This window comes from Temnothorax americanus, unplaced genomic scaffold (assembly GCF_048541705.1).
Source record: "Temnothorax americanus isolate GAGA-0224 unplaced genomic scaffold, ASM4854170v1 Scaffold1, whole genome shotgun sequence".
In the NCBI taxonomy this organism is placed as follows: domain Eukaryota; kingdom Metazoa; phylum Arthropoda; class Insecta; order Hymenoptera; family Formicidae; genus Temnothorax; species Temnothorax americanus.
The window spans coordinates 8,336,532-8,359,748 of NW_027509230.1; the positions used below are offsets into that span (position 1 = coordinate 8,336,532).

The following is a 23,217-nucleotide window of genomic DNA, read 5'->3' on the forward strand; positions in this document are numbered from 1 at the left end:
TTAATACTATTATAATATTGCAGAAATAATGATTGCGACGAGACTGATTGAGAAATGTAAAGTAATTTCGAATTATCACATCCTGATGATGTAACGCGAATAACGAACATCCGTAACGTACCATCGGTAGATAGCGTAATTTTATTTTTACTCGGCTTGTCGTTGGTTTGTGTAATCGGATGCGCAAATGAGTCACCATTCCGCAAGAGATGATGGACGCAATCGCGCAATCGCGAGTAGCAAAGTAGTCACGTCACGCATAGGTCAGCCAGAAAATAAAGAATGTAATCGACAGACTGGTGATACGTGCGAAAGTTGGCCGTTGTTAACGCGACTGCACGTTAATTTTGCATTAAAATTGTCACTATTTTTTAACTTTTTTTACCAATGTAGAATGCTCATAGAAATTGTAAATTGCATTAAAACTTATTGAAGTGCAGATTTTTATATAATATTTTTATACTAATATATATATACTTTTTTAAGATATAATATAATTTTTTTAAATATTAATTGTCAAGGCTATTTACGTAATGGTTTTTACTGCATATTTATTCTATGTGGTTTCTTATTTTATTCATTATTTTATTAACTCGAAAATTTCTTGTAATAATATATAATATAAATAATAATGAGAAATAATTATATAAAACTAATGATTATTATAATGAGGGTATACGATGCGTTATTATGTTACAGGAATATGTATTTACTTTCAAAAAATACAGTTTTAGTAATAAGAATAATGTTAAAATGTATCTTAAATTTTGAATATTTAAACTTCATATAATTTTCCAGATATTATCGTTCGTTGTTACGTGCAAAGTATAAAAAATGCGTATCCGGAAATTAAAGATGACGTATCCTACGTCGCGTAATTTACATTTTCGCCGTGCAACGCGATTAAATTTTAAATTATTATACATCGGGTGTTCAACATTTTTCCAATAAGTGGCATTTATAGGCGAAAGAAGTGGAGCTCCTACTCCACTCGGGACTCGGTCGATGGCATTCTGCTCACGCGTTTACGATGCGAAATGCGAAACGTAAGAACGCGATTAATCGCGAGTAAGAGTCGTCGAATCGTCGGGCGAGTGAAATAAAATATCGCGAGGCGTAAGGAAGACGAAGGAGACGGGCGAACGAGACGACGAGACACGGCAAGCCGATCACCGGCTTTAACGGTTCGAGTTTCCTCGCGAAAGGCGAACGCCGTTGCTTGGAGATAAGATCGCAACGGGATGACGAGAAATTGTTTCCACCCACTCTCGCGCTGTCCTCCGCGTGCGATATACACACTATTACACACAGGGCACTTGCACGACCGCCTCGGACGGCGCGGCGGTCGGGAGACAAGCTATTAGACGGAGAGGAAAGAAATTGCTAAATCCTATACCTGATTCAATGGCTGAATCCATTGAGCGGCGGTTTGATATCGCCGAAGAATATCTCTGTTCCTTTGAAAGGAAACCCGGATTTGTGTGAAGGAAGAAGGATACGTCGGCGAAGGAGCGGGTCTTTGAGAGGAAGCAAGCAGAAGGAGATCCCGAGAGCCAGCAGGGCGAGAGGAAGATGGACGAAAGAAGGAACGAGAAGAGGGCTTACTCTGACAATACATCCGCTCTCCGGAGGCAACGCGAGGGAGTGCTGACTGACAGACAGCTCCTATCTACTAGATATCCGCGAGCAAAACCTACACCTCCCCTCCTATACTGCGCTGTATAGTATCAGCCATCCCGTTGGAAGACCCGCCATTTCTTCTATAAATCATCGAAAGGGAAGCACCGCTTCTAAAAGTCAGAATTCTTAGAAACGTTTCAATAATGTGCATTATAAGATTTCCTTTTGTGGTCGTCCGTAATCAAGGAATATCCTGTTTGATCGGAAACGTTTCGCGTCGCTCTAGATATAATGGACCGCTATTCGAGGTCACAGGACATCTGATAAATACCACAAAAACCGAGGGAAAGCTTTTTTAACGTAGCGACAGGCGATACCAGTCATCAGAATAGCGATTATCACCGGCAGCCAATTGTTTGCTCCCTTGTAACAAGAACGCTCGTTTCTGCTACTTTTAATAAAGCACCTCAGCTCGTACCTTTTACGATGCGATATAGGCACGAGAAACCTACCCGCCGTAAAACCTTTCCCCCGGACGGAATCCCTCGTGAATTATTTCTCGTCGATCGGTGGAGCGGCCGCAAACGAGAGCGATTTATACCAAACCCCCCCGGACGACGACGACTCGCGACGATAGTAATGGGACACCCGGTATAGAATGGACCGTATAGGCGGCGGACAGCGCGTTTTGCGGTGACAGAGCGTGTCTGATGGAGGGTTGTCACGGTGCGGGAGCACCCCTCAGACTTCGATATTAAAGCCCTCCTCTAATATAAGAGCAAAAGCTCCGCTCTCCACCGTCGATATGCTCGCCTCAAACCTTTTTCCCTTCCTAAAGGCAGCGATATCGCGCTTGTGTGTCGTTATATTCATACGTGTAAGTCCGATAAAAGGGGGAAAGGGAAAGCTAAAGGGTAGCCCCTGTTGAAACGTAGACTCTCGCGCGTGCACCGAGATTTTTAAGCGTCGACTCTCAAGCGAAAGAGCGAAATCTATTTAAGAGAATATACCTCTACGTTCTAATTTGTGTACTTGTACATACATACAGGTCATACGGCCAACTTCCGGGCAAACGAAGAAAAGATGTTGGTTTAATGTAAATAATTATTATTAATTCAATTAAATGAATAATAATTTATTAGTTAGTAACAAGTATAATTATTATACGTATAAGGACAAGTCACCCATCGTGAAGTGCAATTCTTTCCAGGTTTTATTCTAAGCTACATCGAATGTCAATAAAAAGAAATTTTAAAATATATCTTTTTGTCAACGTGATACCTTCGTCGCCGCGTGTTTACTCACATGCACGCGTGCGAATAAGATACCAGAAAGATAAAGAGCGAATCGCACGCGCGTTTAGACCGGCGTGCACCCGAATGGGCGACGCGGGAGAAAGCCGAGAAAAAAGGGAAGGATTCACCCACCCACACGCACGTGCACGCGTACGAGGCCCCCCTAGACTCGGCTTCCGTATCCATCTCATACGCACCATTGACCTCGAATGCACGTCCGATGGAGCTTCCCTGAACCTTCTCAAAAATCAAGTTATCTCTATATTTTCCGCGCATCGTGGCGTTTGGAGTAAAACGCGCCTCGTCGCGCGATATACTACCGGAGAGTCTAACAGGGAACGTCTTGCGTCTCGCGCGGAAATCCTCCGAGAAACACTGGCAGATTACCGCGCGAATATAGAAAATAAAAATTTCATCGATACCGACGCGTCGAAAATGACGCACATCTCGTATAATGGCGAACATATGAATTGAATATGCGAATTATTGATCACAGCAGAATGTTCAAAGCGCTCAGAGAGATGTTTATTGATTATTTATATATAAATCTTTCGATACAAAAAGCAGGTGATTTTTTATTAATTAAAATTATGGAAGAGTTTAAATTGCAGATTTTGTTTTAGCAAAACAAAATATTGTATGCAATTAGTGCATGCGAAATATCAAGATCGATAGCTGCAATTTACTCACTGTAAATCTTCTGCACCAAACGCTCAACCATTTAATGTCTCGTATGCGTTTTCCTCCGGGTAGCCTCAGGATAATGTCTGTGTAGTTGTACGCCTCCAATACTCGTGGGTCGCTATTGAAGAAAAAAGAAAGAAATAAAAGTACCTAGTAAAACATAAAAAGATTTAAACGTAACTGACACCGCGGTAAAATGTAATTGAAGCAATTATTTCGAAAATTATAAGTTTATGAGAGCCGAAACTTCTCGGGAAATATATAATAAAAACTCTGCTCTTCTCTATTTATAAAGTTCGACCGCTTCTGACATTTACCATGTCGCTCTATTTATATCACAATGTAATTAGATTAGAACTTGAACGTCTTGCATGTATTTCTTACACTCTTTTATAACGTATTCCATTAGTTATTTCCGGAAGCTATATAGACTTAACTTGTTTGTTACAATGACAGATTTGATTGATTTTAAACGCCTTTTGGTGTCATCGACGAATTTGCGTGTCGCGCGAACGATCAAGCGAGCAGGATCGGGGGGAAATGGAAGAAGGCGGATTGTGCATGCGGTCAAGGGATGTAGAAGGCCGAAAAGAAGGGCGGCGGGTATAGGAGGTGGCGAGAGTGCGATGCAGGGTGAACGCGCGGCAGTCCGTAACCAAGGGATGAAATGAAATTCAAAGAGCCCGTTGTGCGCGCGGCCGTATATGCGGAAAGGGGTGGCGGGACGAAGGGGGGGAGGGGGAGGGGGTGAGAAACAGAAGGAAGGCCGAACGAGTGAGTCGTGCGCGGGAGAGTGCAGTTAATAAAACGGGAATTATACGCCAATCTCGTTCGGATTTCATCTGCGCGAGCACTTTATTACGTTTCTACTCGGCTGCTTCCTACCCGGTTTAGTACACGTTCGAAAATCCCGTGCAACGAGAAATTTTTGGTATATATACAAAACGATATTCGATGTATCCACAGCCTCACCTTTCCGCGTTAAACGCAACAGTCCGCGGATTATCAGTCTCACATAAAATTACTCGTTTATCGTTGTGCGACACAAGCGGGATTAATTGGTCTAATTAATTTATATCAATTATGTAACTGTTTTCTTCTAATCTACAGATGACTTTGTTCAACCTGTACTGCTGTAAATCTTTGTGTGATTACTCAATTCTTTAGAGAACTATATGTTTTTCTCATATAATATAATTACAAATATTAGAAAAGTAATGTAGAAATACAAAATATAGAAATAATGTCAGGATTAAATGGCCTAATTAATTTAAATCACTTATGTGCTATTTTCCTCTAATACAGATAACTTGATTCTATTAGGTAATATTGCTGTAAATCTTTATATGATCAATTCTTTAGAGAAATACATGTTTTCCTCGCATATATGAAATAATTATTTTATAAATATAGAAATGAAATATCAATTACCTGCCCCTATCAGTCTCGGGATAAGGTACAATGTAACCTTCGGGATTGGGTTGGCTGGTATTCCCAACCCAGAAGTAAGCATCTGGGCCGGTGCCGTCGTAGCAAAATCCTTTTATAAATATCGTTGCGTCATCAACAGCATATACTTTACCTTTGATGCCGTGTGCGTATTCTTGTAGAGATCCGATTAATTTACCATAATAATTGGGTCCATTCCTAGCGTAACCTGAAAATAGAAGTAGCATCATGGTTATTAAAGAATTTTTTCTCGGAATAAAAATGCATGAATACATATACATATATTTTTTATATTTAATAAATGACATTTACTAAAATATGTCATTTATAATTCAGAATATTTTTTGTCGTTTGCACAATGAACGATTTATACAACTTTTTCACAAATAAAATAATTAGGTGACGGTACGCGCGAAAAAAAGACTTAATTTGATTATTATTTTCTACCCTCTTGTTCGCTTCCTCACTCGCACCGCCTGCTTCTCAACAACGAGATCGTTCGACTTGACTAAGCCCGGCTTCTTGAAAAACAGCTACAACGATTTGTGAATTTTGTCCAAACGAGCAGCGAATCGGGGATACCAAGGAGGAAGTACGCTTCACCCTCGTGATGTAGGTTGGACGCATCGCCGCCCCGATACAAAACCGAAGCGATGCCGCGCCGCCTCGACAGCGCAAAGGGAAGCCGGCGTGGCGCGGTTCCGCGATTTGCATGAATTTCATTTCATTTGCTCGACAGGTCCGTAAAGCCGGGCGCGGTAAATGTATATATAGATATATATCGGGAGATCCACTCGCGGCAGTAAAGATCAGAGGGCGTTTACGACCGAGGTCTGGAGAGGGCTGATGATCGGCGTGCGTCTGGGTCGTCTGGGAAGAGTAAGTTTAAAAGCCGAAACACGGGGGGCCTCTCGGAGAAACTTAACCAAGTACGTCCGAAGAGTAATAGAAGTAGAGGTTCGACGCGAAAAGGTAGAATGAAATTAGCGGATTAGGACTTAGCCCTTAATCCTTGGGGAGTCGACCGTGATGGAACACGCGCGGACCCAAAGACCGCCTCTCGCTATCGACTCTCTTAATTCGATATATCGAGTATGAAAAGTGCTCAGTTAAATACCTGCGAGAATACATATAAATGAGAGATATTCTTGAATGTGGTGAAAATATTCCATTTATTGCAGCGAAACGTACGAAATCTAAAAAATGTATTTAATATCATCGAATCGAGCAAAATAATTGCGTGATATATAATATTATTACGCGTAATATAATATTACATAATTCTAAAAAAAACGATGGTAAAATATACAAATATTTAAAAATATATCTTAAATATCCAAGACATTTTTCTTGAAATTAATAAACACAAAGCTTACATAAAACCAATTTACGAGAAGATAGCTGCAAATTCCATATTTTACTTTCAAAGATGACGGTAAAAAAGCTAACACACGCCGAGCGTACAAAACTTATTTTCTTCATTTTATATGCGCACTATTTTTTTGATATATGCGACATTATTATTATATAGAAAGTAAAACAAATCGTTACGTTGTTTAATTTAAAGGACGAAATCAAAATTCCCAAGCGTCAGAAACAACCGAAAAATTCACTTAACGGTGATCGTTTAAGTGCCCATGTGGAATAAGTGGCGTGCGCAGTTGGCATTTCTGTATTTAAAATAGCGGCCCGTTAGCGTCGTTGTAGCGCGTTAATTCGTCCCGGTGATTATGGATCCATTAGCGTGGCAGCCAACAAATAGCACGGTACAATCCAATAACCGTCGTTGCCCATAATAAAAGGGGAGGAACCAGGTTTAGGCACCAGTCGGGGGTAGTTTAGTCGGTGGCGTATAGTAGTGTGTATACACCACACACACACACACACACACATATTCCCGTTCATGTGAACGGAGAGCTTTACAGTCACAGATGCGCGCGTGTCCACGGGATCTGCAAGGGTTGTTCGTCACCCTCCCCTCGTGCAGGACGCAGCAGATAGCGATCATTGCGTTCATTGTCGCATTCATTGTAATATCCTCCCGCTATAGCAGGGAGGGTTGGGCGAACGAAGAAACGCTCGCGAGGACCCAGGATTCCCCGCCGATGTCAGTGTGAAAGTACCGAACGAGGTGGACCATGAGAGAGGGTGGGATAAAAGCCTTCAGCGTCATTTCTAAAGACCGACATCAACGACGTCTTGATCATCAACCTACTTCCGTGGAGCCGTCAACGTGGCGTAGCTGAGGATGCTTAGATTTGCTACCGATACTTTCAGTGTCGTTTAGTATTAAAGTATAGGTATCATTTCTAGGAATTATATGTGAACAAACGTCAATGCTACACTAATATTCGTGTACAGTCTAAAAATTAAATCGAATAAAAATCAGATCGAACTAAATGTAATTTAAATATATTCCATTAAATTTGAGTTGCTATTATATCAGTGATTATATAATTTCACGATCACGACCATTTATGAAAGACATTATCATCAGGGATAGCCGTTATTCAGCTATACGAGTAATATATCTTACTCGATTTGAAGATTGATCTTTACACTGGTTTAAATTCATTGTGCAGTTTTCCGAAAGTCTCAAAGGATCGCGCGCGCTGTATTGGAGCTTGGAGCTTGAATTCGCTCAACACATTCGGGCTGAATATCGGCTTCGGGCGGTGCAGTGAGCTCGACGGTATGGCGAGCTATTAAGTGACGAATCATATTCATGCGCGAACATGCTCGGTATCTTCTACGCCAGTAAAATCGGGAGTTTTAAGCAAACAAGTTGGCCAATTTTGTTCATATTTCGATCTGTGACGTCAAAATATAAAAAAAATCTCAGTATATATACATTTATACATATCTCTTTGTCATTTTGTTAGATAAAAGTTTTCTCGACCTGTGTTAATTTGAATCAAATTGTCGCCTGTAAATATTTCAATGGATATTTTGCACCATTTGTTTTCATGTTATACACATCAGTATACTCGCGCGAGACAACGAGTAATTAAAAAATTCATATTTTTGAAACAAGGATTTTGATATTTACAGAAAAAAAAGAATAGAAGGATCGTCTTTTTTACCAGATTCTATACAAGAAAAAGATCTAAATTTGTTTATTGTTTGTCGCGTCATAGGCCGGTATTCATAGTCGGTTCCTTATATTTAAGACCATCTTAAGTACAATCTTAAGATGTCATTTTAACCACGCACAGAGCCGTATTAGCATTTAAGATATTACTTAAGACGGTCTTGAAATAAGATCTGATTATGAATACCGGCCATAGTCTCAGTATGTTAACTAAAGAGTCATTAAAAATAGATGAGAAATAGGCACATATATATGCGCCTGTATTACTCTATATCGAATCCGTACATTCACTCTCGATACATGAAATAAAGAGGAGCACCACGTTTTAAGAAAATGACACTAAATTTTAATAGCTCTTTAGTTAACATAATGAACCTACGACTTTATACATATGTCCGAGATGTTTTATCCATTTGTTTATATCTCCTATCGCAAAAAAATTTCAGACTAATTTCAACGAAACCTTTATATTGATGCGGGGAGGCACGCATTTAGCTGGTCCACTACACAAATGAAAGCTCGCCATAGACTCCGCGAGATTCGTTTGAAAGCAGGATATATGGTGCTAGGACGATCGAGGGAGTTCGGTGTTCGGTCAACATTTGAGCACGGTAAACAGCACCCACTTGTCAATACCCCTTCCTCATCTATCCGTCTCTCTCTCCCTCTCTGCCGATCGGCTTCCGAATTGCGTATAGGTTCTTCGAATAGTCCCCCGACACACATTGATCTTAGCTAGGGTCGTCTTAGGGACCGTCGCGACCTGGGGAAATGCCCCCTTGGCCCCGAGGCATCGGAGCCTCGATACAAAGCATATTGCATGCGCCGCAAATGCGTACGCGTGAGCGTATAAGGTTCGTTAGCGCGTGATGACGTATGATGGTCTTCACTATCACTGTCATACGAATCCGATGGATTCTTTGTGACGCGTATTCAACAGAGGATTGACCGGACCCCTAATCTGCTTTTTGCTCGACAAAGCGCGAACGCGCATCGTGATGTACGTACGTATAACGCGGTGACGGATCAGACGGATCAGGACAAAGTGGCTGTGGATGCGCGTTTGCATTTGCGGCGTCGCGTTGCGAACATCGCGCACCTCCTTCAAGGGAGAAACGCGCAACGTTTTCGTGGTCTCGGCCGCGCGTCGAGATCGGTCTCGCGTATCGGTCCGCAACACACGGGAAATCTGAGCCCCTCGGAAATTGTATTCGCTCTCGGAGCGTGTTTCCGAACGTCCGCGTCGCGATTGCCGCAAATCTCCAATTTTCAATTACCATCGCCGATCGCAGGTCACCGGCAAGACAAAGAAAAGGAAAAAGAGATAGATTTTCTACGACCGGTTTCAATTTGCGCGTTCGAGCAGAAATAGTAGCCCGAGAGATACACATTCCTAAGCCGGTATACGCGATCGGTTGCGCGCCGGGCAACGTATATGTGCGCTTTCACTTTCGTCGAGCACGGATCTCGCAACGTGGTCGACCAAGCGAACCCAGCCAGCCTTTCCTTCCGACATCACGTTCGATCGCCAAGCGAGCATCAACGGCGAGAGATGTTCCCAGGTGATTCCCCCGTCGCGTCGGCGTCGGCGTCGCTCCGCACGCTAGGTTTTCTCCGTAGGAGAGAAAGTAACGGGGGACGGCGGGCGAGTCTCTCTGTGACTTAGGACGTTAACGAGACTAACCGGATTCATCGCGCGGCGGCGTTGGCGACGACGGGAGCGCGGGAGAACCGGCGGGGAAACGCCGAAGAAAGGAGAGCACCGGGCGGTGGCACTGATTTTAATCAAGATATGGCCTGGCAGCAGCCAACGGCGGATCAAGCGAGCCAGGGCTTATCGATTTTCTAAGTGCTCCCGACCGACAGAGCCATCGTCGCGACACCCAGCGTGAATTTGAAACTAATGGAAAGAGAGATTTGCACGCGCGCGTTTTATTATTCGCCCGCGATCGTCGAGCATTCAGTAGAATTTAAAAAAAAAACATCTTGCATCTTTCTTATTGTCAGCGAGTTGCAGAATATTTAGGTTTAGTCATCGAATTGTATTTACTCTAAAATCTACGATTCATAGAACTATAGAAATCTTGTATAGAAATAATTTTTGTATTCTATAATATAATTCGTGATATTCAAAAAAATTGCTTTTTTGAAATAATTTTTAGCATATTCGGTTTAAATACGCACAACCTGTACAATAACAAACTTTTTAAGAGATTTTAATACATTTCTCTCTCAGAATTAAAAACAATTTATATATATTTTTTTTTTGCTTTAGAAATATATAATAAATTCTTTCTCTTCAACTTACCAGTATTTACGCATGTTTATCAAGTACAGATATCTCGAGATTGTGTAATTTATATTTCGCTAACTATCAAACGGACTTTTGCGGACTAAGTACATGCGCGCTGATTAATGCGATTTGAAGATCAATTCTTATCTTCTTGTGAAAAAAATAATTACTCAAACTTATATCTAAAATACTCAATCTTATTCACACATAAAAACAATAAGATATAGAATATCACGGAAACAGTCAGCTATAAATTATACAACGCAGATATGTGTGTAATTATTTAAAACTCATCATCAATCAACAATAGCAACGATCAACACAGCACGCATGTTGAACATATAAAATTAATGTGAAAAATAATTCAAATAAACTTAATTTTGTACAATAATTTTAGACTTTATCAAATAATTTACATATTGCATTTTTGTTGTGTGCACATGACGTATCAATATATAAAGTGATTAAGAAGGAAACCAGAAAAAAATATTAGATCAAATTAAATTGTGTCTTTTTCTGAGGTTGTTCGAAAACAATGCCACACTGTGACTTATTTGTAGCTTCATAAAAATGTTCAGACGTTTAGCTTCCCTTCGGCATACAAATAAAGGAAGTTTATTCGAATGTTAATATATCACAACTCCAAAGCGTATTTAGCAGAGCAGTTACTATGTTCTCAAATACAGCAACGTAATTTCTAGATGTAGTTCAAGCAGTTTGCACATCGCAGAACGAATTCCTAGACATGTTCGTAAAATATTATCGTCCAAAACCAGCATGCCAGCTAACTGCTCGTTCCTATATGTATATCGTAAGTCATCAAGCTCACTCTCGTGTCATCATAACTCAAGTCGAGTGTGAAATGTAAAAGTCGTTTGTTATCATATTTCATTATCAAAACATGGAATTAATCCTTACTGTATATTGTAATAGGAAAAAACTGAATTTAAGTAATAAAATTAACAACTTACTTATTAAAAATTACTTGATAGTCATTTTATAGGCTATTTTGTTAAATAAAAAATAAAATGTTAATCAATTTTTAAAAACTAGCAATTGATTTCATACTTTTTTATTTCTTTCCAAATGTTTATCATAATTAGTTAACACTAATTTTCCTGTGTATTTTTAATCGCACACACAAGAGAGTTAAATATAAATAGTTATTTGTTTGTAATTAAAGTAAAGTAAGTTTTATGAAGAATATTCACTTTGTGTGAACATTTATTACACTAATTTTTATCTAAATTCAGTAAATTCATTTTAGTCTGAATTGGGATAAAAACTATCGCAATTACAAAGTAGAAATTGGCAAAATTAATTTTCGTAAAATTTATTTAAGCGTCATGCAGTTAAACAAGGAATAGCAAAATCCGTAAAAGAGCTGCGTCCTAAACAAGAGACGCAACGCCGCTGATAATTATCGCAGACGAGGTAATCTCTTAATCGAACGTGCGAGTCGACGACTTTTATCCATCTCGTAAGAAGAGTAAGACTGATATTTTTTGTCGTTTGCCCGTTAAGAGATTAAAGCCAAGGACTTCGCCCGCTTCGTTTTAGGGCCATTACACCCTCTCGAGGAGGGATAAAGAGAGGCACATAGGAACACAGAGGAAAAGAGAGATGAAGAGAGGAAGAATATAACGAGAGATAGGAACAGAGACCGAGAGAAGCTAGAGAGAGAGAGAGAAAGAGAGAGAGAGAGAGAGAGAGAGAGAGAGAGAGAGAGAGAGAGAGAGAGAGAGAGAGAGAGAGAGAGAAAGAGAGGGGGGGGTGAGTGCTGAGCTTGCAGAAAGGGTGCCTGGTGATGCGTACCGTAGCTACCTCGCCAAATGCATTAAGACCACCGTCCCGTCGTCCCTCGCAATATCGCACTGACATAATCGTACGATTCTTGTTGGCGAGCGCGGCCCGAATACGCTATATTCCGCGCACTTCACCGGGCGCGAGTGCGACGAGGAGAAGGTCCCCGTCGGCGTTCCGCTCTTGAATGACCGCGTTTGCCATCCGATATAAGCACTCGCGTGGCTCTCGAGTGCTGGAAACATCACGCGCGAAACCCTTCTTGGTCGATCGGTTAACGTTCGGCTCGAGCGGCCAGGCAGGGGGTCGTTGCGAGAGAGAGAGAGAGAGAGAGAGAGAGAGAGAGAGAGAGAGAGAGAGAGAGAAATGAAATCTCGGGGAAATAGAACGCGTGCCGCGAGGACGGAACCGGTGGCTCAAGTCGCACCACGGGACGCCGTTCATTTCCAGGATACTGGAAATAAAAACGTCGTCTTACGGCGACGTGGTTGTTGCGCCACTTGAAAATTTATCTCGTGATTGCCTATTTTCGCTTTATTTCTTCTTTTAAACGAAACCGCGCCCTTTCGATAACAATGATAACATACAAGGTGTAGAGAAATTAATAGTGCGAATGAACATTCGACAGCGAGAAGTCTGTAGAAGCTGGAGTATCAGACTGAAATGTCATCAGAGAGAAAATATTTATTTATTCGTAAAAATATGGAAAAAAAAATTTTCGCTCGTTTATAATCGTTCGTTTTATTAACTTCATTATTTCTCGCGCAATTGTTGCACACCACATATCAACAAGAATTACAATCACTCCATAAATTGTATATTGTAATTACAACAATTTATTAAAACGGTACATCTACGTTAATGTTTGAAGATATTTACTAAATGTTGTGAATCACCCCTGGGACTATTTACTATATATTACAAATTGTATAATTGTAATAAACATTCAATTGTGGGAAACACAATTTGTAGTCCGATAATTGCTCATGTGTTACCTCGGTATACATATTCGCGATACATATATATATACATTCCGAATGAAAGTGATCGTGAACGAAGATCGTGCCAAACGTTCTCTCGCATCGATAGCACGTACTAAAACGCGTAGGCAAGGGAAGCGATATTACACAGCTCCATCCCTCTCTCTCTCTCTCTCTCTCCGATTCGTGTTTGAGTTCTACCGCGATATGAATGTCATCCCCCGCGCGCGCACCAGGCGTATACGCATATACGCGCGCAGAGACACGCAGATGCGGCTGCCGTCGCATATCGATTGAACGACGTACACGTATTTACGTGCCCCGTAGTAGAAGCAGGTTCGCGTAACGCGCTCCGTGGGAACCGAAATCGTCGGAACGGAGGGGTTGGGATGGTGGAAAGGGCCGGGAGAGCGAGATCGAAGGTGGCGGATCGCCCCCGGCGAAGCGTCGTCGTCGAGGCTGGAGGTGGACGGCGGGCGCGGCGTGGCGCGAGACTGGGCGATAATGATATCGAGTCGGGACATTCGTCATGCACCCGTGTACAATGCATCACGCACGGCGACGATTATGACAATTTACGCGTGGCGTAGCGTGGCGTGGCGTGATCGTCTACCGGAAGTCACAAAGTCGCGCCCGGCTGACTAATGGCTAACCTACTCCGGAAGACGCTATTTTCAGCTTTTTCGAGGCTCGGTTGCAACGTCGATTAACGTTAATCTTGATCGAGCCCGCTTTCGATTACATTATATGAGATATATCTCCTATTTTAAAAAATAATTCAATTTTTAAACATTTATTATTATTACTTGATAAGAGGAAAATTGCGTGTAATAGCTTATAAGATTTAAATTCTTATAGAAGAAACTGCTTATCTGTTTGTGTAAAAAAAACATTCCGTAATATATTTGTCATCTTATTAAAAAAAATCGTATTTTTTATCACACAATATAAAATCTATACTAACTTATAAAATTCTTTAAGAAGAAGGATTTTTTAATGATGATAATGAATCAGATTTTTTTATTGTGTATATTATGTGCATTGTACCGCAAACGCGATTTTTTGGTCAAAGTGTTTCTTTTTTCTAGTTTGTGATATTTGATTATGTAATTAGCAAGCACTTGTGGAGGACAAACAGGGAAGACGGCTGGTCGATACTGATCTCGTAACGGAACGTGTATACCTCCCGCCTATCTAATAAAGCATCATGTACTCGGAAGATACGCAAATGGCAGTTGTCTAAGGTACAATCGGCAAATCAGGTCGAATATTCCATCGCTAACTTGTTGCTGCAAATAACAGGCCAAATAATTTAGTCGATTGAAGAAATGTCGACTAAATGATTATGCCTATTATGTTGATGAGAGTTTATAAGATAGATTTTTACTACTATCGAGATTATTGATATTTCAAGGAACAAAAATACCGAGAAATACAATTATTTCGACCGCAGGTAAGAAACTAGCCCTAAAATGTTTTAAATTATAAAAAGTCGAGGAGTTGCGTAAAGCTATAAGATAAAAAAAGTTACAAAAAATAGAAATAATTAGAAATGTAATGTTTTGGAATACCGTGTTTCTAATATTTTATATGTACGTAATAAATGTCCATTCTTCGAATGGTAATTTCTATTCATATACATTTCGATTTTGCGCGTTTATATTACATCAAATCCTCAACCTGCATTCTCGTCGTTGTATTATACCCCAAGTGAATGCCATCAGTCTACATCGATCGGTTTCCGTAGGAATTCGAATCGCGTATCAACAACTACGACTGTCGGACGTCACGAGGGCATGAAAGGAGGTAGAAAACACGAAACACAGACAAAAAAGAGAGAACCCTTGTGAGTGTGTCATGACGCAAAAAACACAACAAAATCACAAGGAATTTTCAAGTTTGTTATGCGGCGTGTGTTTCCTTTTATTTTTCATGACTCTCGATTAGCAATTATTTCTATTGCGACACGTCGTATAATCATTGCGTAAGAGACATTTTTTTACACTCTTTCCTTGCAAATAACTCAAAATGACGGGATGAAGGTGTGAGGCACAACGCAATCGTATAGGACTTTCCCGGCCGATATCCATTAGTTAAATTGTTTCTCTCAACGTTACTCCTCGGCTTCTCTCTCACCCCCGCGGGATCGAGTTGTTCGTTTTGGTAATGGGTAGAGGCGATACAATTGCCGAGGTATCGCGCTGCAAAGGGAAGGGCTTGACAAAAAGGGACAAAGGACGAGAGGGGGGAAGAAAATCCGCGAAAGGAGAAGTTTTCATACAAGACTCGGATGTCAATACAATCGATTAATTTACAATATCGACACGCACGAGATCCTATCGGAAAATTCAAAATGTAGGAAGCCGGGACCGCGAAAATCCGAGATTACGAGAAGTCGGGGATGGCACAATGCCTCCAAAAAATAAGAATCACCTTTTCCGGGTGATCCGCATCAAATCGCATTTATTTGAAAAAGCGTATTTACGTAGCAGAATAGAATAGCGAAAACATCGTCGATAGCAAAGATAAATACTTAAAACAAATATGCAAAATAATATATATATTTTTTAATAATATATTTTGTTCCCTTTTTGCAATATATTATTCTGAATATACAGACGCATTTAAGGAAAGAAATTAATCTCGGTTCTTATGCCTTAGGACGTAAAAGATGAAAGAAATATTCTCCAGCTAAAGAAACTCTCAGGAAGCAGCATGAGGAATAAAAATTTTAATTTCACCCTCAAATTATGATTAACTGACAAGCACGCTATCTTATTTCATATCTAAGTGCGTGTGCCTGCGACGGACCAATTTATTCTTGTATAAAGAAGCAAGCCTAAAATAAAAGTATATAGAACTATATACTCGTAAAAAAGCCAATCTTTTAATAAACACGTATGCAAATATTTCGAAATTTATAATACTAAATTTCAGGCATAAAAGCGAAGCGATGATTAAGAATTGAAGTAGAAATGAGAATGCAATCGCAAAGTCACACAAGATCATCTGCTTCAAGTGATCAGGCCAAATCGCCTGGTCTTCGTCCGGCTTCTAACAAAAGGCCGACACGTCGCAGAATCATTTAACGAACACGATCATCGACGAATGTCTTCGCGATTACGAAAATCCGGCATGAAGAAAGACGCAGTGGAAATCGCGTGGATCGCGATTTGCTCGGGATTTAACCTGGATCAAAGAATAACGCGATTTCCGTAATATTCATAGGTAGTAAGTTACGACAGATTGTGGCGATTAAATGGCAGAAAAGAACGATCGAAGGAAAAGCGCTCTCTCTCTCTCTCTCTCTCTCTCTCTCTCTCTCTTTCTCTCAAATCGGCCACCATTTACATCGATTAAGCTTGAGCCGCAGAATTTGGGGATGGCCAACGCCGTATGCTCATCACTTCCCAACATCCATATAAACGCCACGCTGGGAATCGCACATCTGGCGATCGAGCAACAAGTACACGCATTGAATGTATCCCGCTTACCGACTCCAATTACATAGAGTGCACCCTGCTTGTACATGTGGGACACCGTACTGTAACTTTTGCAATTTTTATATCAATAGATTCGAGAGCTAAAGCACCGAGACCGCCATTCCGCGATTTTGAAACGGAGAAAAACGTTTCACGTTTGAATACCTATACTGTGAAATACCTTCTTATTTGCGCGTTTCAAGCCATAAAATAGAAATAAATCTCAGTTCAACTATCAAATATGATGTATACCGACAACACTGTATAATAATATATATGTTGATTAGTTTTTCAAGTTATTCTAGAATAAATTCATAGATGTTTTCACATAAAATTTTATTTTATTTTATTTATCTTATACCGTAATCTCTCTCTCTTTATGACATTGATTGGAATTTATGCGACAATTCTTCACTTCGCTTATATAGTTGTCAAATTATTCACGAAGACTAGCAAGGGATAATAACGTTGTCATCTTAAAAATCTTGTGCTTTGAAGAACGATACAGATACAGATACAGATTTCAATGGTAATCTAGATCATGGACGTGAGAAAGGATGACGCATTGCTCAAATTCCATAAGCAGTTGTAACGCATTGTAAATTCGTTCTATTAGTGCCAAGGTGCGTAGTGAACGCAAGGTCGAAATCATAAGACGTAACTACTCTATATAAAAATAGAAAGTGAATTAATTAGCAACCTTATTATTTCAAGCTGTGCAAAGTGCAAATGTTCTGTCATTGCTCTCCGAGGAAGCATAATTGCATCTTAATTGTCGTTTAATGCACGCATAAAAGATTATAGCACCGTATAAATATAAGTAATAATTTACCTGAGTTCTCTCTTGTAGAAAGCACGTAATTGTCAAATGTCCCACAAATAGCTCTTATCAAGTCTCCGAGATTTATTATTTTATAGGATCTATAATTTTCCATTATGAAATTATTACGTAGAATAACGGATTGACCATCTTGTTATTTGAAACTTGTTATGCGACGGAAAATGTGACAACATGCCTGCAATTGTGTATAGTACCTGTTATTATATTTCATGCCATTCTTTAAATACAAGACCCAGATATTAGATTGAAAAATTTATCACTGTCGCTTATGATAATCAGAAAAGAAATTTTTCGCAACAATGAATTAAGGAAAATCTAATTATGTAAGGAAAATCTAAGTTGTTAGGTATATATGTTGTAAAAACATATCGTATATAATATTCGAAAAGTGTCAAATTCCGGTACAATATCAACAATAAAATGTCGATGTGCCACGTCCCAAATACCCAAAGCGAACTACCGATATCGTCGCCTGTGCAAACACCACAAACATCTCTAGTTATACAACGTATTGTCTATGTAAATATTCTCTCGATTTTCCGCGTATTGTGCGATTCCCTTAGCCGCACAAGCGAAGACGGGAAAGAGAGGAAGAAAGCAGAAAATCAGCAAGTATCCTGGATTAATCAATTGCTACACGATGATTTTTCGTAATGGATAGCGTACCGCGACGCGTTGTTCGTCGTCCCCCTTTATTCTCATTAGTTATCAGACACGAAGCGCATCGCGAAAAAGTGCAGACGATTACGACGTGCACGTCACACATACACACAAATCCCCCTGGGCACCCGACACTCACACACGCGCATACGTCTATGAAGGATATCCCAGCGCTTGCGCAACCCGCGCCTTCACGTGTACCATTACGTGCTGGTTTACTATACGAACGTTACTACGACGAGTACTACCACCGTAGCGTGCCGTGAGGCTGAGCAAGCTGAACACTGTGGACCGTAGGCCGAAGCTCGATAATCCCACGGTGCTGAAAACTAACAGAGAAAACAAACGCCTCGTGTATGTTACGACGGCTCGTAATCGCATAGACCCGAATGCACGGGAAAAAGGATTAACCGCACTTATAGCTAGTCGTAAAATATGGATAACTAACATTTTTTTGCAGCGAGAGCTATAATTTAGTAATAATTGCAAAAGATTTTGCTACTGGTGCTAAATTATAGCTCTCGCTGCAAAGAATGTTAATTATCCATATTTTACGGCTAGATTTGCTATAGGTAATATAGCTAACCCTTTTTTTCCGTATTAGGTATACCGGCGTCAATTTTTAAAGGATCTTGTCAGTGCGGATTTTTAAACTAATTCGGCAAGGATGACGTGTATTATTACGCGCGTTAATGAAAAATAAAAATCATGTTCAAGTTAAAATATAATCTTTTATAATTGTTATCATTTTTGTATATTTCAAAACGCATTTTTAATAAGTATGAGAACAAAATTATAGTTGGATTATTCATTAGATATCTCGCGATAAGTTTACTAAACTGAATAGTCTTAACATATTTTAAGTTGAAGTGCCATTTTCTGATAGATAAATAGGCTCCTACAGAGTATACCACTCTTTAAAGTAACGTTTTAAAGCAATCAAGAAAGTGACGCGACACGGTCCAAGTATTAATAAAACAAAAATCGTTAAAGTTTCTCTCGGCTAGTTTCGCTCTCAGGACAGTGGGCTTTGGCCCGTTCTGTATACGCTCTCTCCACAGAAGAACAAGTATCCGTGAAACGTGAGCCGATGTGTCGAGCGATGAACGGTCGATCTCTCGTGAAATATTGTCGGTGCCACGATTCGCAATATCCGTACCGTCGAACGGAGATTCGAGACGACGCAGCTCGCGGCGCCCGGAGGGGGGGGATTCGCAGCTTACGCGGGTACGCCATGCGCTTCGGGATGCGCCTCGCGTCACGCACCAACAAGTACCCCGTATAATCTGTAAGAGCGCGATCGAGACTGGCTCGCTGACCCGGAAGAAATCCCCGGAAAAAAAGATAAAGATGGATAGAGAGCTAGACAGATAGAGAGACTATCTTTCCCCCCTCGTGTTTGATAGCGCCACGAGTATGTACAACCGGGGGGAGTTGTACTCGTGGCATTATGCCCCGCCGGCAACATGCGGGCGTATATGTATGCCCGAGAGACCTCGCGGGTTATCCCGGACGAGCCGGAGGGACCGTATCCGCGTCAGGAGGCCGGGTATTGTCCGATTCGAGATTCGTCGAGAGCGATCGAACGGCTTCGACCGGGGTTTATTGGAGGCTACACGCCGCGCGCTCGCCTCGCCGATACTCGCGCGTCGGTGTTCGTTTTACATCGATTCGACGTTTGGAATCTGTCGTAGTGCCTCTGAAGTGGGCGCCGCCGGTGATCGTCAGCGAGAATTTTTATCATAGAGTATTCTTGGCCTCGGACAGCTCCCTACGAGCGATGTGGAAATCTCTCCTTAATACATATGTGATAATATAGAGATCAATAGTTTTTCAGAGTTATGTATAAGCTATTGAAGAAATAAAGATTCTTGCAAACTAACAATAAGTTTCTAGAATTATAAATTTCCTACTAGATTAGTTTAATAAAAAAAATTTTTTTTAAGTATTTTTATATAAAATGTTTACAATTAAAATAATTGGCAGTTATTTAATATTAAATAATTATGAGAGAAATAACACTTTACGCATGTGAGGAAGTTAATTTCTGCAAAAATTTCTGTAAAACTAATATCACGTGAAATGTGCTTTTTATAAAACACGTTTTGATATGTGGAAACAGTGGTTTAAGAATAGAGCTTGAGTTTAATTACGAAAGAATTTCAATACATTACGTCTATTAAGCGAACACTCCGTTAAATAAAGATAAAATGAGATACAAGAGAACATGGAGAGAGAGAGAGAGAGAGAGAGACTAATAGAACTTGATTAGAAAGTAATCCGTAAAGAAGAATATAAAGAAGAATTCGCGAGGTTCAATTTCTTCCAAATGTAATTTAGATTTAGCATGAGAAAAATTGCAGTATTTGTATAATTAATATGTATCGTTTTATTTTTAGTGAAAATTAAATGTATTTAATGAAAAAGCAGCTACAATTTTTGCAATATATCGCATGACATTTACAAATTAGCGTACAATGTCTATATGATAATAAATTGAAAGAAATATCTTAATTATTAAGAGTTTCGAAAATCATATAAAATTAATAAAAAATATGTAGCGTATATTTTAAAATCATCTTCCAAAAGTATATAACTCCGTTAAGCCCACTCTTAAAAAATTACATTTATTACAAAAAATCGGTATTATATATAAAAAATATATACCATTATTTTTGATAGAACGTCTGCATAAAGATTCAAGAATCAAAAAGCATATATAGGATTATATAAAATCTCGTTGCATGTTTTACTCGGAGACTCTTTGCGCGTCATAATTCATGGTTACTGATGGCATTTTAAACAGTAAAAAGATTTAATAACTCATTTTTTACTAAACATGAGATGGATAATCCGATATTACTTTGTATTATAAGTAAAGCAAGGTAAGACAAATCGAATTCCCGGAAGGGAACGGTGCGATAACGCTGACTTATTCACGCCTTTGTGTTCGCCGTGAAATCGCTGAAATGGATTATCCGACGATTTTGGCGGAGCCCTTCGAATCACCGATGATGGCGAACTGGTTTGAAAGCGAGTTCGGTCGATGAGACCGACGTTTGAGAGGAAACGAGCGAGGAACGAGCGACGAGACGGAAAACGACCCACAGCATCGGCAGAAAGAGACAGGTGGAGAAAGAGGAAGATAGTGTGTGATGCCGAGTGAAAGTCCTCTAGCAAAAACCAGGCCAGGGCTTCGGTATCTTGGCGCGGACCGTACACACACCGTAGACATTATGCAATTACGGCGACGTATTTACCGCCGTCTACTTGTGCGTCCCATCGTCAAGACGGCCGCGTCCCCGTTTCCCCTTTGCAATTTACGTCCTCTAAGTCCTAAGTCGCTAAAAGTTTTCAAGTTGCAGCCGTAGTCGCGACGAGTGTTGGCGGCGACATCGCGACATTATTTTTAACCGACTTCAAAAAAAGAAGGTTCTATATACGACGTGTATGTACGTATTGTGTCCACGATTTTCTCTAAAACTACTGGACGGATTTTTACCGGTTAACGACGACCAACCACGATCGAATTTGTGTGAAACAAGGCCGTTGAATTATCGTTTTCCTTTTTTTTTTTCGCAATGTAACATGAACGTTCTTCCGATCCATGATATACTTCCGAAGATGGAGAACTAATCTTATACTCTCGCGGTAGCGTTTTTAAATAAAACAATCCGATATGTATATACATACATACGAATCTAAAAAAAATCAGTTTTTTTATTCTTAAATTCTATATGTACGATAATAACAATATTGCGTGAATAAATGCAGAAAACGCAGGAAAGTAATGTCTTAATATAGGGAGTATCTTGCGTTCTTATTTGAAACCGAGAGAGTAAGTATACCAAAAAAACTCGGTGCAGACAGTCCTTCTCGAGCTGACAGAATCCAAAGGTAGATCAAGGTCGTAAATTGTCCGTGGTTAGGTTAAATTTTGAAACCTTGCTCCTCTCATTGTCAGATTGTATCGCGATAGATACACGTTTCATACGTATACGAATGTAACAATGATGTTGAGTCGTCTGACCTTAAAAAAGCTGACAAGATGACAATAACTTTCACTTGTACTACATCACCTCGTTTATGTTTCATATTAATTTTTTTTATATTAATTGTTTTTATAGTAACAGAAAAGTATATGTATTTGTTTCGCCAATAATTAATAAACGAGAAAGACTCTATTTTTATATTCGACGACGTTTGACTAATGTCGTGACAATTCGACCATTGGTTTTGGTCAGATTAATCGTCAAGACTTTTTCGACCATGGGTTTTGGTCGTTTCTAAATTGATTTAATCTTTGATACTTACATATAAGCATCTCATTTTTATTAAATTAAATTATTAAATTTATTGCAAAAAGTATTACCTCAGCCAGGGTTCGAGCCTGGAACCTCCCTCATTTTATAGTAATTTGAAGTCTTTATATTACTTCTGTTATGAACAGCTCGGCTAAATGACGATTGTGTGAAGTGATGTATCCCGCGCAGAGAGTTGACGCAAATTGCACAGAGGAGTTTGGCGAAATTTACGAAACTATAGCCGCGTATTTTTCTCTCTGGGAGGTCAAGAGGCCGCGCACAAAGTATTTTCCTGCATCCGCCTGTACCATGGAACGGAAGGCCGCGTAATTTAAATCGCTTTGTGTAATAACAAGACTCGAGATGCGAACGTTACCGCAAAATAATGGGCGCGGCGTAATAACAATAACTGCAGTAGGTAACTGCTTGCACTGCTTCTTACAGCGCGATGCACCGCACGCGAATCCATTTTAAATTATTATAACACAGCTTTCTCGGAGTACACACCACAATGCCAGTCTCTATTACGAGCTGAATAAATATATTAACTCTCACGGTAAGCGGAAAAATGGCTGTGTGCATAGTCGTAATACGTCACGCATATATTACGGACGTTTGCACGTAGCGTTACTATATTATGACGCAATAATGCTAAACTAAATGTACGAGTCGATAAAAGATCCAGATAAATATCAAAGGTATAAATAAAATATGA

General features: G+C 39.9%; 1 protein-coding gene across 7 annotated transcripts in view; it reads right to left on the reverse strand.

Moving 5' to 3' along the window:
* The window catches only part of LOC143896393 (protein Skeletor, isoforms B/C), a 71,571-nt gene that overhangs the window by 23,336 nt on the left and 25,018 nt on the right, over positions 1 to 23,217 (reverse strand). For all 7 annotated transcript variants that reach the window (XM_077408362.1, XM_077406127.1, XM_077409131.1 and 4 more), the window contains exons 3-4: positions 5,031 to 5,256; positions 3,606 to 3,717 (exon numbers count right to left, since the gene is read on the reverse strand). In XM_077408362.1, coding sequence (XP_077264488.1) covers positions 3,606 to 3,717; positions 5,031 to 5,256 — 338 coding nt within the window. The remainder of the gene's footprint in view (positions 1 to 3,605; positions 3,718 to 5,030; positions 5,257 to 23,217) is intronic.